The sequence below is a fragment of the Oreochromis niloticus genome, linkage group LG7 (genome assembly GCF_001858045.2).
Source record: "Oreochromis niloticus isolate F11D_XX linkage group LG7, O_niloticus_UMD_NMBU, whole genome shotgun sequence".
Taxonomy (NCBI): domain Eukaryota; kingdom Metazoa; phylum Chordata; class Actinopteri; order Cichliformes; family Cichlidae; genus Oreochromis; species Oreochromis niloticus.
In genome coordinates, this window is record NC_031972.2 from 15,615,860 (window position 1) to 15,631,455 (window position 15,596).

General features: G+C 38.3%; 1 protein-coding gene across 1 annotated transcript; it reads left to right on the plus strand.

The window, feature by feature from the left end:
* The first annotated feature begins 2,756 nt into the window (after nucleotides 1-2,756).
* On the plus strand, nucleotides 2,757-13,456 carry prkaa1 (protein kinase, AMP-activated, alpha 1 catalytic subunit). Its single transcript, NM_001319868.1, has 9 exons — nucleotides 2,757-2,868; nucleotides 4,698-4,839; nucleotides 6,441-6,534; nucleotides 6,831-6,975; nucleotides 8,971-9,058; nucleotides 9,212-9,436; nucleotides 9,615-10,128; nucleotides 10,318-10,444; nucleotides 13,151-13,456. Exons 1-9 carry the CDS (start codon nucleotides 2,772-2,774, stop codon nucleotides 13,432-13,434), a joined length of 1,716 nt encoding a protein of 571 aa, NP_001306797.1. The 5' UTR covers nucleotides 2,757-2,771; the 3' UTR covers nucleotides 13,435-13,456.
* Nucleotides 13,457-15,596: the final 2,140 nt, after the last annotated feature.

The following is a 15,596-nucleotide window of genomic DNA, read 5'->3' on the forward strand; positions in this document are numbered from 1 at the left end:
TGATCAGAACAGAGTGGGGCCTAGATTAAAGAAGTAAAGAAATCCCTAGACATAACAAATATTTGGGCTATTTATGTATGTGCCAGAAAGAAAAACAAATATGGACTGATATATCAGGATATTGGATTTTTTTTAATTCTCAAATAGTGATGTCTTAAAAATGTTATATGAGCCAGGCTCTAACTGTAACCCATGACTTGCTTAGTGGATGCAAACAAACAAAAATACTACAATAAGATATGAAGCAATACTTATACAATACTGACAACAATATTATAATACAATATTGTACTAACAATACAATACTGTTCCTGCAGTTGGTGTCTTCAGGAACATACTTTCATATGATGACACACACATGCAAAGATTTGTACGGTTAAAAAAACCAAAACAAACATGGCCATTTTACCCTTCTTAGTGCCCCTCAGATACAGTGCTGTTTGTGTCCGACAACCAGTAGTATATAGCTGTCATGATTAAATACTTCTGTACTTTTGGTGAGCTTCAAGTGATAATATATCATATTTATCATATTATTACTTGTTTTCAGTACTGCAAACCCTTAGCCTTCTCTCAATGAGCTTCATGATGCAGTCACCTGAATTGGATTTCACTTCACAGGTGTGCCTTGTCAGGGTTCATTTGTGGGATTTCTTGCCTTCTTAATGGGGTTGGGACCATCAGTTGTGTTGTGTTGGTTCATAGCCCTATTTGACAACTGTTAAAATTCATATTATGGCAACAACCAATCAAAAACATATAATATAATCCTTTTAATATAATGTTTTACTTTGTAATTATGTAACAAAATTACACGAATTTTTTTTTACATGTAATCAAATTACTTTAAATCATCATTTTGGGTATAAATATTATCTTGAGTGCAGTACTTCTGGGTTGTATACTGAGTTCTCTGTGTGCTAAGAAGCTCAATCAAATACCTGTTATGTGTACTGTAGTGAACCAGATCCCTACGTACTGAGACTCAGACTGCATACAAAGTACAACATTCACACTTGCAAAAATACACTAAGTGTCACTGACAGGACTTTTGGTACTCACTGTTAATTCCTACCAGAATTCTCAAGGGAGTCATGGTAACTGTTCACCATGCCTTTCTTTTTTTGAAATAATCACTGACTGAACAAAACCTGTATTTTTCAGTCTGTACTTAAGAAAAATAATAATTAAAAAAGGCAGTGAAAGATTTTTAAGATCTTTGAGGTTCATTGTTCCATGCTTTAAACATGAGCCTTGACACTCCTTAGAACCATAATCTGTGTGGTCATGCATTAGTGTCAGTGAGGAGTTTTTCTCCTCCTGACTAGTTCATTGATATTCCCTGCATGTCTGTAAGGATTTTTCATGCTTCAGGTCTTGACATACAGTAGGAGTGGTTCTTTACAAAGTTCACGGAGTTTTGTAGACAGACTACACAGCAAGGTCAAACTGTCTTTTTTTCTCTCTTGCTGGATACGTTTGCATATTAAATGTACCATATTTTAACAAGTATTTCAAAGACTTTTTACTCCATAAAATTAATAATTACAATTGCTGTGAAATCTGGTTCCCATGAATATTGTGCACATCTTTCTGTTTCTAGACAGTTGAGTGTCCTTTCTTCTTGTAACCTACCATATTTACCTTTGAAACTTTTCAATATTTTTAACAGTTAACAATAAGTGCAACAAATACAGAAGGGTGGGATGATGGAAAAATATATATCCACCTCATAAACAAGAGCCTAAAACCACAACTATGAACTGGATTTGCCATGTTGCAGAACTGAATAGTATAGGGGAAAGAATGGTGCATTATATACTTACTCCAACACAATCGAGCCATATTTACTGATCTTCAGGCTATGACTCATTTCAACGTGATTTTCCAGCATAAATTATGGACCAGGAGTCATATTTCAGCAGAGTTTGCTGATTCATTCGCCACATTGAGCTTTCTGCTTCCAAACAGTGCTGTGCACTATCTACATTAAAATGCTCCTTCACTTGTACACTGTGCCTTAAGTATAAACCTACAAAACCTGATTTTGTCACCAGGCAACAGAAATCTGCGCATACAATAAGCCTGTCTAATTTGCCCTTGCTGAAGCGGCATTTAATGTAATTTGGATAGTTTGGACTGGAGTGCAGCTTTTGTTTATATACTTTTTATGAAGTTAACAAGGCATTGGAAATATATTTGAGACGATTATGAGAATGGATTCTTATGAAACATAGTTCACTGTATTAATGTATTTCATGCTGTATGAACTATGTAACTCCCTTTATATAATCCTGATGGTATTTTGTCAGTTCTTAAAATCTTTTTATGTTGTATTTAGACAGATAAAAATAGGGCCCCAATAAGGGAGCAGCCAAAAATCCTTTTTTCATATTGGCAGAAAACTGCTGACTTTATCCAGAGTTTCCATAGTATTTGATTGGGCACATCATAATTTATCTATCTCATATATGTCTAACGCACATTTTCTCTCCTTTCACTTCCTGACCCTGATTTAGCCTATACGATAGATTTTCCGGCCAAAACAAGTTTACAACGTGAACTTCACCCAGATTAACAATTTCGGAGTTTATTGAGAGCATTTAAATGCAACATGTTACGTCGTTGACGATTTTGACGAATCGCACAGGAGCCGGGACGCCTCCCACCCTCAGTGTTGAGCGGAGCCGCTAGAGTGGAGAAACACATAGCGGAGTCCGGTCCATCTCTACCGCAGCTAGCTAACCCCGCAGCAAGGCCATTGCGGGAAGATGGCGACGGAAAAAGCGAAGCATGAAGGAAGAGTGAAAATTGGACATTACATTCTTGGAGACACTCTCGGAGTGGGGACGTTTGGGAAGGTTAAAGGTATGTGTAACTGTCTCAGGCGTTTATGCATCCTGCCAGCTGCGAGACGGTGGGAGAGGGAGCTTTTAGCTTAGCTGCTAAGCTAGCATACTAGGAAAGCTAACTTGTCGCAGTGCTGGGGAGGCAACACACTTGTTGTCGCGCTATTATCAGAACTTTTTTTGTGTGTGACAAAACGCAGGTTTTAGAGCGTGTCGTTGTCGTTTCTAAGATAAACAAGACACTGGAAGTTTTATGAAATTGGCCTGTAGCTGGTCACGTAGTTTGCCATTTAGCGTCGGTTGCGTTGCGTGCTAGCGAGCGAAGCGCTTGTTGAGACATACACCGGGAAGTCAGCCCTCTTCATTGATGTTGCCGCTAGCAAGAGTACATTTTAATCGGTAAAGTACGGTTTCCTCTCTCTTGCCTTTAAACCCAACTCTGCACTACATTCATTCACAACTTCTTTTCCCATGAGTCGTATTTGTCGCCTGTTTCAAGCATTCAGTGTTAATTCTGAAGTTTAGATGGAGAGAGTTGGACAAACTCTGCTGAATCTACGCCCACTTTGTCAGTGCAGAGGGCTGAACGCTTAGAAGCTTAAGTCAATATACAACTATCAACACGCAATAGACTAAAAAAACCTGTTTTTTTTCCTGAAAAGTAATCGTGTCTGCGCGTTGCTTGTTTTGTTTACCTTACAGGCTGTTCTGTTCAGTAGAAACACTGAAACCACAATATATATCGAAATGGAGTGGAACCACCACAAGCTGTGTGATCGGTTAATTCCCAATGAGTCATCTCCCAGCTCTCAGCTATTTGTTGATGTTGAGGGAAAAGAGCTGGAGTTGGTGCTGTGTGATTATGGTCTTGATTACTACCGACACAGCTGGTAAATCAAAACCAGCTGTTTGCTAACTCCCATGGGCAAATGCGCTGTCTTCCCACCGTCCATTCAGATGTTATCTTTTTGTTTCTGGTGCGGCTTCTTACCGCTTTCAGTTATGAGGACTCTGTATTTGACCTATTTGCTCATGTATTGACTGTGTATCCCCACTCACCTTTACAGATCATTTAGCATGTGCTAGGATTTCTTTCTCTTTTTTTTTTTTTGTGGGTGACTTAATGTATTTACATTAGGTCACCCACATTAAGTCACTTTCAGCTAGAGACTTTATAAAGTAGAGATGTGGCGTTCAAAGACTCTTGAATTTAAACAGCAGATGAAGTAAGGCTTTGGTTAGCTTTGACTGATGTTTCGTAAGTATGTGCCCAATAGGTGCTGGAAGGTGTTTCAACATTGTGCATGGCAAGATTTGCTTCAAGGACTTTCGTTTCAGCATTAGATTTATCACACTCAGTAGGCAGCCAGTTTCAGCAAAAAACAAAAACAAGAGAGCTGTTTTACAGTCTTTCCATAATACCAAATGACAAAGCTATGCTGTGATATGCCTGAGTGATTGAATATGGTTGACTGAATACAAAATACTTTTTTTTTTCCATCCTTCCATTTTTTTTTTCCTTTAATTTGAATGCTTTTATTTTTTATATTGTTAAAATTGTGATAGGAAGTGGTGATTTAGATCTGCCATTCCTCACACTGACTTCACGATATTGGTCCTATTGCTGCTGTCCTTCATCCACCATGCTGCCTTCTGTTTCCAAAATAGGTTTCACCTCTAAGATTCGTAGCATGTCCGGTAACCTTTATCCTAATAGTGTAAACAACAAATTACACATTTCCTTAAGTTGCGTGAAGATGACTTGTTTTGCATAATACGTCATCCTTCCCTATTTTATATGGCCTTGGTTGTAATAGAATTGCTCCATCCACTCTTTTTTTCCTTCAGTGGGCCAACATGAGCTGACCAAGCATCAAGTGGCAGTGAAGATCTTGAACAGACAGAAGATCCGCAGTTTGGACGTGGTGGGAAAGATTCGCCGGGAGATCCAGAACCTCAAGCTTTTCAGGCACCCTCACATAATTAAACTGTAAGTCCTAGATTACACTCTGCTCACTGCTCCATAATCCCCTTGCCACTACATTAATGCCACCCACTGAGCTATTTTCAGGCTTTTATAGTGTTGTTTTAGAATACATCCATCTAGGACAGTATCTGTCTGACTCAGTCCACTCTCTCTTCTGACCTCTCCCTGTTGTGCAGTATTGACTGTTTAGTTATTCCCTCAGTTGGTCTTTCATTTTAATGTACAAAAGTGCACTGGCTTTGTCTTTATTGTGGCTAGCTGTGTAGCTTGCTCTGCTGGTATTACTGTCAACATCTGTCAGGCTAGAGCAGATAAGTGTGTCATTTCAAATGAGTAATTTTTTAACATCATAGTCTGAGCTGACTGTCCCATAATGTTCTGGTCCTCTAAGCTAAACTTGCTATCTGACAGTTGTCAGGGGATTTCCTGTTTGGTAAGGGAATGTTCACAGACTCAAGGCCACAGTTACAGGGTCATTAAACTGACCGGGGGTGTGTATAATTGCCTGAAATACCCGTTCCATGTTAAGCATGCACAAAAATGTAAGCTATGTCTGTGTGTGTCTACGCATGAGAGAGTGATTCCATCTTTGGCAGGGTACACAGACCACTGGGGCAAAGTACATAACATTGTCTGTCTAGCGGGGATAATAACAACTCGAGTAATATAACATAATACTGCTTCATTTTTATTGATGGGATGTTTTCTGCAGTTGCAACACATCAGGTTCACAGTTAGTGAACATCTCTAACATCTGCTGAGCTACAGACTGCATGGCAGACATTACTGCCTTTGTGTTTTATCCACCATGGTAGGGCACGCTTACAAAAGCGCTGAATGTTTTCTTAAAATATCTTCACACTGTCACGTTGTCAATGCATTTTTTTTGGTTGTCTGTATTTAAAACCTGTGAAATCTGAGCTGTAGAGGCTGCATACAATGTGGTTTCTGGGACTTGCTATCAATAATTTCTCCTGGTTTGATTCTACAGCTTGATAATGGTTATGTAAAACAGCAACAGATGTGGCTTATGTGCAAAGAGAGCTGCACAGCATTTTAGTGCAAATAGATGTAGGTATGATGAATGCCACTAATGGACTGCAAGTATGCAGTGGAGTCTAACTCATAGCTCAGTCCGTTGCCTGTCTGGCAGCAGAAACATAAAAATGCTCAATTGTTTTCGATTTGTTTTTGTATGACATTATAATATTCAACATTTGCACAAAGTGCTGCTGTCATACACTTTTTTCAACACTGAGGACACCAATCTTCTTCCATGGCAACTAAGTTTCTTTCTGTTTGTGAGGAATTGTTTTTCTTCGTTACAGGAAACCAAAAATTAGACGTGTTAACAATCTCCTGTGGGTTGAACTGAGCTGATGGTTGATTAAATTACTTTGTTAAAAATCATTGTAAATGGGCTAAAATAGACCACTGGCAAAGTAACATTAAAGCTACAAATAAGAGTCAACTGTCCAAAACTAAGCACATATTCCAATTATTCTTTGTAATAATTATTAAATGGTAACAGACATGTCTAAATGTTTTCTTGTATAATACCTTCCAACTCCTAATAACCCACATGATTTGTGTTTTGACTGTAGGTATCAGGTTATCAGCACCCCTACAGATATCTTCATGGTGATGGAGTATGTCTCAGGGGGAGAGCTCTTTGACTACATCTGCAAAAATGGAAAGGTACTTTAGGACTGGAAACTTGTATATTGATTTCCAAACTTCTTTAACCCTTTCCATCATTTCACATTGCACAGATGTTGTATAGTTTATCATTAGTGAGATAAAGATAACACAGATAAGTATCATATACTTGTCATCATCAGACTACAGTGGAGATAAAGTAATCTTTGAACTTTGTGAACTGTGAAGGCTGAAAAAGAGATTCAAAACACAACATGAGGTGCTGCTTAGTCATCAGTGATGTTCTGACTGAGGAAGGGAAGATCACACCTAATGAATAATTTCTGCTTTGACAGTTGGATGAAAAGGAGAGTCGACGACTGTTCCAGCAGATCATTTCAGCAGTAGACTACTGCCACAGACACATGGTGGTACATCGAGACCTTAAGCCAGAAAATGTGCTGCTTGATGCGCAAATGAATGCTAAGATTGCAGACTTTGGTAAGTAGTTCTTGGAATCACTGTTTTTAATTTGTTAATTATACACACAGTAGTAACAGTAATAATAATATTTATTTGTAGAGCACTTTCATAGAAAGTCCTTTCCAAAGCAAAGAATAAACAAAGCTAAAAGTGAACATAGCAACAAACAATTAAAACGCCATAATCCATAACTGAAGCATAAATAAACAAAAAGACAATAATACCCCAAGAACTACATACAATAGAAAACAGGTGGGTAAAACCTCAGTTGAACTTGACAGTCTAATGTCAGACAGAAGGCTTTTCCATAATGTTAGGGCATGATATAAAAATATGTTGTTTTCTTAACCTTTGGGACCTTCAGAAGACCCTGAGAGTGTAGGGGCCCTATAGGTACATATGGTCTCACAAAATCGCTCGAGTAGCTTGGTGCTCTGCTAGTTAATGTTTTATAAGACAGCAGCAGTACTTTAAAATCTGCTCTTGTCTGAACAGGAAGCCACTCAAGAGAGCTGAGCACTGGAGTAATATCATAATTAGATAAACTAGTGAAAATCCATGGTGCTGCAATATGAACCAACTGTAGACCTCTAAAGATTTTCTTGGGCATACCTGACAGTAAAGCAATGCTATGATGCAAGATGTCACAAAGACATGAACTAGAACCTTGGTGTCCCTGAGTGCCATCATATGTCTGATTTTAGCAATTTTTCTCACATTGTTAATGAGTGTCAAAGGGTCTGATCAAAAAACACCAAGATGCTTACCAAATCCTCTGAGTGGATCACACAGTCATCAAGACACAAAGAAAACTGGTCATACTTATGACTCATTCTTGCCATTCCAGTCACTGACATCTCAGTTTTAGCTGAGTTAACCCACTGGTGCTACATATTATTGAAAATAAAAGTGGGCCAGGGACTGACCCTTGTAGACTCCATACTTAATAGTGCATGGCTCAGAAAATAATTTAAAGCATGCATTGAGATCTTTCTGGAAAGTATGGTCTCAACCGTTGACACACCTGAGATGGCAAAGTGTTTCATAAGCCTGTTCTTAAGTATTTTGTGGTCCACTGTTTCAACCACAGTGCTAAGGTCTAATAGCAAGAGAACAGAGGTTGAGTCAGAGTCCAACACAAGTAACAGATCATTTACCACCGTTAAAAGTGCCGTTTCTGTAGAGTCGTTAACTTGGAAGGCAGACAAATCAATCATATATTAACAAGTATTTCACAACTTGATTATAAGTTACTTTCGCAAAAGATTTTTACAAGACCTCCAGATTTGAAACAGAATTTCAAAAAACTGCCCTCCAAGTTTGACTACTTTTGGTATTTTGATAGGCTTTTAGTGTGAGCTTTTACCACATAGTTTTATAATCCATGAGTAGATTTCAGGGTTGTTTAGTGTGAGCATGAAAACACTTGTAAACAAAAAAAAATTCTGATAACAGTTTATCATTTCAGTGATCAATCATTTCTGGCAGTAGTGTGCCAGAAACATAAAATATCTTTCAGAAAAACCTTAATACTTTCCTTAATTTGGCTAAGCACATATACAGAACTACATTCAAGACTTTCATAATAGTAGGCTATTCTAGTGTGCATTGGTTGTTATTTAACCAGCATTTATTCAAAATTATTTTGAATCTTTAGTAAATTATTTTTGTCACTCTCCTCTGTTAATTCATGACTCATGTTTACCATTGCTACCAGTGAAAAAAACATTGTCTCCTTGCTGAGAGGATGAACTGCAGTAAGTGGAGAATCTTAAATAAATAGTACAGCTAATTATAAATCAACTTTTTTGGGGGGGGCCGACAGAAAATGAAACAGTACTGCTTTAGTATTTTTCACGTTAGGTATATAGTTAATAAAGCACTTTAAGCTAAAACCAAACTAGAATGGTTTGAAACTGCATTAAAAACAGTTAAATGTTTATGTGAGGTAAATAATTGAAGTTGTTGCGTTTTGAAAAATGTGTATATTATAATATTTAAAACGTTTTGCAGGTTTGTCAAACATGATGTCAGATGGAGAGTTCCTTAGAACAAGCTGTGGTTCTCCAAACTATGCTGCTCCTGAGGTCATCTCAGGAAGGTAATGGCTTATTTTAAATTCTGTTTTGCTTTTGTTTTTTCTTTTCTTCTAATGATACTTTACTTACATTTCAAAGTGAGACAGAAACACAACTCGAAAACACAGCCTAGTTAAAAATGGTTTTTGTGATTCTTTCTTTTTACGCCTCCTCAGGTTATATGCTGGACCAGAGGTGGATATTTGGAGTAGTGGGGTGATTCTCTACGCCTTGTTGTGTGGAACACTTCCCTTTGATGATGATCATGTGCCAACACTTTTTAAGAAGATCTGTGATGGGATCTTCTTCACCCCACAGTATCTGAACCCTGCAGTAATAAGCTTACTGAAACACATGTTGCAGGTGGACCCGATGAAAAGAGCCACAATCAAAGAGATCCGGTAAGCCTGGCGGAGTATTTACAAAGTCTAAAATCCTATAGTCTGGGAGGGGGCGGGGGTCTAGATTGTAGATCTAATTATTTCAGGATGACAAGGGGCTGTCTGCATAGAAAATTAGTTCTGTTGGTGCTGTTTGCATTCATGATCTTTTAACTACCAAAATGATTCTTCGCCACAGAGAGGACGAGTGGTTCAAAAAAGATCTGCCGAAGTACTTGTTCCCTGAGGACCCCTCCTACAGCAACAACATGATCGACGACGAGGCCCTGAAGGAAGTTTGTGAGAAGTTTGAGTGCACAGAGGAGGAGGTCCTTGCCTGCATATACAGTCGCAACCATCAGGATCCATTGGCTGTCGCCTACCATCTCATCATTGACAATCGTCGCATCATGAGCGAAGCCAAGGATTTCTACTTGGCATCTAGCCCTCCTGACTCTTTTCTAGATGACCAACACCTGACTTCATCAGGTGCAGCGATAGTCAAGCCTCACCCTGAGCGTGTACCTTTTCTCGTGGCGGAGACTCCTCCCAGGAGTATCCGTCACACACTGGATGAACTGAACCCTCAGAAGTCCAAGCACCAGGGTGTTAGGAGAGCCAAGTGGCACCTGGGTATACGCAGTCAAAGTAGACCAAATGATATCATGACGGAGGTGTGCCGTGCAATGAAACAGCTGGATTATGAGTGGAAGGTAAGGAAGAAGGGGGACACGATATAGGAGGAAATGCTTAATATATTACGATTTTTTTAAAAAATGAGTAAAAAAATAATCTCACAGGCTAGTTATTGAAGTTGGATTGCATTAAAAGTTTAATAAGCTCCAGGTGTACTTTTAAAGCATCACAGAGACACATTTTATTTCCTTTCAATAATTTTCTAGGTTGTGAATCCATATTATCTGCGTGTGAGAAGGAAGAATCCTGTTACTGGGATGCTTGCCAAGATGAGCCTTCAACTGTACACAGTGGACAGCAGAACCTACCTCCTTGACTTCCGTAGCATAGACGGTAAGTTTCATCTTCACTAGTCTGTAGCAGTAGGTGAGGAAACAGTCTGCATTTAGGTCACCGCTCATTTGCATAAGCACCCGGCAGGATACACTGATAAGGTTACATAGCTAACCTGTGTATGGTTTAAATATTAGAGAATAAAACAACATGAAAGATCATACATGAGGCCGTTATTTGTTATGATTCAAAGTGCTCCATTAAATCTGTGTCATAGCCTGACCTGCACATTCCCAGAAATGTAACTACATATGACGCAGATGTCAATATCTGTTTATTGATTAGCACATGGATTATACCACAGGGAAACAAGATGTAATAGAATGTAATTACATGTTGTGCAGAAGCTAATATTCTGCCAGTGTAGATGCCTTTGCCTCTCATTTTATTAGCTCTGGTGATACGTGCATAAACTCAAGGTCAATTCTGAATTCCCCTTATCTTCCTGTGTTTCAATAAAAGTAACTGTTGTTCGAGATTTATTAGTTCCATGAACTGCTCGGTTTCAATTATGATGGCAGACACACCAGCATACAAAAACAAATGCAAACAAGGACAGGTGGGGATTCAACACAGTACTGTGCAAAATGAGGAAATTGTGTTAAAGGTCAGTCATAACGCGTCAGTGTTTGGAAATGATTTGACTCATGAAGCTCAATGGCAGCAGTACAGCATGTGTTGTAATTTACAGATGGATCAAGTTTTGATTGCCCTTTGCTTGCATTATATTGTATTATATTTAATTTTTAAAACTAGTCTCAAACAACTTACACTCAGTTTTGTAACATTTGACCAGTTAACCTAGATCTTCAGGTAAGCCCTAAATTCAGTTCTCTGTATCTTCGGTGTTTATCTGGATTTTGTCCTCTAGTATGCTGCCTCAGTGTGGAATTTATAAATTATTAACTCATGGATGATTGTTTGGGAAGTCTGTGTAGGTGTTTAGCATTACCTCAAAGGAAAACATGAGATTCAAGTGCTGTTGTGGGCTTCTGATACATCACAGGCTTTCCATTTAAAGTATGTTAAGCTTTGGCTTTGGGCTACAGCAAAGTCAGTCATTAAGCTTATGTTTATCTGAACTTATACCTGATGACTCAGAAATATAGAAAATATTATGCTGATTGTTAATATGTCTATAACTACACATAATTAATCGCATGAATTTATAGTTTAGGTTAATTTAGGTTTTAAGCTCTTTGCTTCATAGTGTAGCAGCATATCTTAAATTAATCATTTACCTGTTTGCAGTAATATTTGTTGCAGGTCTTAACAAAATTATCTGGGAGCTAAGTTTGAGAGACTGCAGTTATATTAAATCCATATTAAATGGTTAGATCGAGCAAGCTTGGGCATTGTTAAATGTCCGTCTGGTGGACAACATGGAGGACTGTGAGAGAAGTTGCAAAAAGTATAAGCCATCAGCAGCTGTATCAGTGCACCAGTCCTGCCTCCTGTAGGGAACCTGGGTGCTAATGCTGTTAGCCCAAGTTCATAATAGGACTGCTGACTGCTGTAGCAGCAGCAGTTCAGGCACTACCAAATTGGGCACAAATCGGGCACCAGATCAGGAAAGTTGGATGCATCCTCTGACACTGCATGGGAAGGAAAGGGATGTGTGAATGTGGATTACCATCATATAAAGTCCTGTGCTGCTATATATACAGCACTTACCTCATTTCTTTATATTTTGCTTCCAAGCAGCAAGAGCATTTTTTGTAAGTGGTCTTGAGCAATAGTTCTCCAGGATTTCTCAGGGTTTTTCTTTGGACATTGGCTACTTTTTCACTAATTTGAAGTCCAATCCCTCTGTTTTAACATTTTGTTTGTTAAGCCATTTAACACTAACCTGTGACTCATTCAATCACAGAAAAGGGACTGAGATTAACAAATAGCTCCAGCTATTTTTCCTGGCAAATTATAAAGAAATGAGGGCCGGCTCAAGACCTTGACTGTTTGACACCTGTCGCTGCAAGTGTGTGTCTAAGGCCCCAGATTATAATAATTTGACCAAGCAAGGTGGAAATTGGGACTGCAGTAATCTCATAAAATTATCACGGTCAGCGGTATTTTGATCAAGAAAATTAAAATACAGTTGTATGCAGTCTGTGTCCAGCATTAAAACTGGTATTAACACAATGCATAATCACATTCATAGGAGGCAGGTCATGCACCGGCAAATATAGCTACATTTAGAAAATGTTCATTTTAGAAAGCCGAATAGCTTATATTAAAATTTGTTTACTGGTCAACCCCTCATGAACCAAAGGCTTTTTATCTCAGTAAATGGTGGCTAAGAAGAAGTTAGTGAACAGAGATATAAGTGAGTGTTAGAGCCATGGACTGTGTAGCCACAGCCGCTTTAAGAGGAAATGGTGAACACTGCTTTGGCTTGTGCATATTTCATGAACTGAACCCAAAATTGTTCAAACTCGGGGTGTCGGGATGATCTGGGTGTCCGCAGTGCAGTATCTATATTACAGTTTATTAGGTTAATGGGAAGAAAAGAATCTTTAATTTTGACTACAAAAATCTTACACTTTATACCTAGCCTAAACAATTGACTAAGTATAAACTAGTGATTAATTTCACTGTTTACAGCAGTGTTTCTGTGGCAGGAATTGGGTATTTTCCAAGACTTGTTGATACCCTGGCGATACCCATTGAACTTCTTGTGTTTGAAAATCAGTTTGTCTTATTGTTCAGATGATATGTTGGAGACAAAATCTGGAAGTGCTACCCCTCTGCGCTCTGGCTCTGTGGGCAACTACCGGACCGCTATTAAGAACGATGTAGATGGAGCAGAGCTTCCAGGTACACCTAGTACTGTGCACCCCACCAAGACTGGAGAAGGCTCTTTGACGTCATCGTTGACCTCATCCATCGATTCCACAGGAGGCGGGGACAATGCAACTGTCCCTCGACCAGGAAGCCACACCATCGAGTTCTTTGAGATGTGTGCAAATCTTATTAAACTACTTGCACGATAGCTCACAAAACAATCGCTAGCCTTTTTCTCCCTCTGAGTGTCTTTATAGCAATAAGCATGCAACCGAATCGTGGCTCAGTTCATCCCAGCTGAGGATGAAGTGATTGTTCCATGGCACTGATGCAGGTTGGTGTTCCCCAAGCTGAAGGGATGTATACTGAGCTGACTGGGGATGCAAAGGGTTACTGGGGGAAAGACAAATGACTAGCTGATTAATTAGCTAGGACAGAACATTTAGGAACGAGGGTTTTACAATTTCCTGAACAACTTAATAGCAAGCGTCTACATCCCAACTACACATATATGCGCAAGTGATTACACTGAATTTTCTGTACTGTAGTCAGGTGAGCACTGCTTTTCAGTACAGAGAGCAAAATCACATTCTTACCTGCACAATAGGAAGCCACACATGGAGGTTGGGGGTTTGGGTGGCAGTCACGTGATGCAGGAAGCACTTTTGCACAAGTTTCTTTTATTTCCTGCTGCTGTTGTTTTTTTGGTTTTTTTGGTTCTTTTCAGTAGGGATCTGAGAATTGGTGCACATGTTCTGAAGCGTTATATATAACTAGGGTGGGCATACCCATCACATTCATTGGAGTCTGAAGAAGTTCAGTGACTCCTGTATTTCTGTCTTGCGTCAGGGACTAAAGAATGAGTTCATCAAATTTATGTTGGGTTATTTTTTTTTTTATTATTTTTTTTTTTAAGAAATTGTCAGACTAAATTTCATGGTTTTGTCCTGTTGTAAAAATTTGTTTTTGAATTTGTCTGTCCCCCACATTTTTATATATAAAGACATAAACATATTTATCAGTGCATTAAGTAGGTGGAGTGTTGGTTGTAAAGGAAATTGATTTTTTTTTTTTTCTTTCTTGCATTAAGATCTATTGCTGGATGGTATATATATTTTTTTTTTACAGTCTGGCTTGTAATCATTATGAATTTTATTTCATTCAATCACAGTTACTCTGATACACGATTGTCTTTGTATTTAACTTTAGACAGCTTTTTGCCACGACAGTCAAAATCTAGAACTATAACTTTCCATGTCGCATTAGAATGACAAGTTGATTTTTACTTATTTTCTCTTATTTCTTTATTGTTTTTGTTTTAGATTAATGAATAGGATTTCAGTATGATTACTAAGTGAAATGCCTTTTGCCTACATTTGTTTTGTAAATGCCATCACACATGAATAGGCCTCGGGGCTCAGTGAGTAGTAGCAATTACATGCAGCGTGTGGACAATGTCTGTTGGCAAGCGAATACATCCACAATGTCATTTTTGGACATGTTTTAATTTCCCATACATTCCCTTGAAGTTTGACCTTGTTAAAGGTTTTATGTTTTTAAACCTGAAACAGACTTATGAGCTTTGAATGACATAGATCGGGGAGGTAGATCGCACTTCTGGTGACTTGCAAGCTCACAAAGTAGAGTTAGATATGTCTTTGATTATAAGTATGATGTATCTCATTATCCATTGCCTCTCCATGGTCTTAAAGTTTTAAGTTATGTCTGTTTGGCTGCCTTATCATTATCAGTACTGTTTATCAGTTTTATGTCAGTAAAAGTTGGAAATTGTGCCGGTCAGAATTCTTGGTGCTGTTTTTGCGGTTTTGAGGATTAAAGTAATCTAATTACACTATCTTTATGGTTGATTTATTCATTTTTCTAGGTGTTTTACATTACCAAAAAGGGAAAAAATTCTAACTGCAAAAACCTAAAAGATCTGATTGTCATCTGCTTTATAGACATCAGTAACTACTGCCATCTTTAAAACAATGTCAACAGGATCAAGTTAAAGCAAACTTTTAAGATAATTTGGGGGGGGGGGGTTCTTATTTAAATTAAAGTATTTGTATGCCCTTACTGTAAAGTCAGAATCTTATAATCTCACATGTTTATTAGCAAATGTCAGCAATCTGAAATATCTGTTGTATGAGCATTTTACTTTTCAGAGATAATTCAGGAGTGACGATAATTGTGACCAACTTGTATCTGTTGTTCATATTCACATTTGACCTTCATGTCTCAAAGACAAAATATATGGATCATGGTAAAGGCATACACACTATGGTTTTTTGGGAGAGTTGCAACTTCTGGTTATAAACTACTTTTCATGGCTTGCTTGATACGTTTTGAAAGAATGTGTGCGAAAAAA

Coding starts and splice junctions, on each gene's coding strand:
- prkaa1 (NM_001319868.1), top strand. CDS start 2,772: ATGGCGACGGAAAAAGCGAAGCATGAAGGAAGAGTGAAAATTGGACAT. Junction 4,840..6,440: donor CACCCTCACATAATTAAACT/GTAAGTCCTAGA, acceptor TTTTGACTGTAG/GTATCAGGTTATCAGCACCC. Junction 6,976..8,970: donor TGCTAAGATTGCAGACTTTG/GTAAGTAGTTCT, acceptor AACGTTTTGCAG/GTTTGTCAAACATGATGTCA.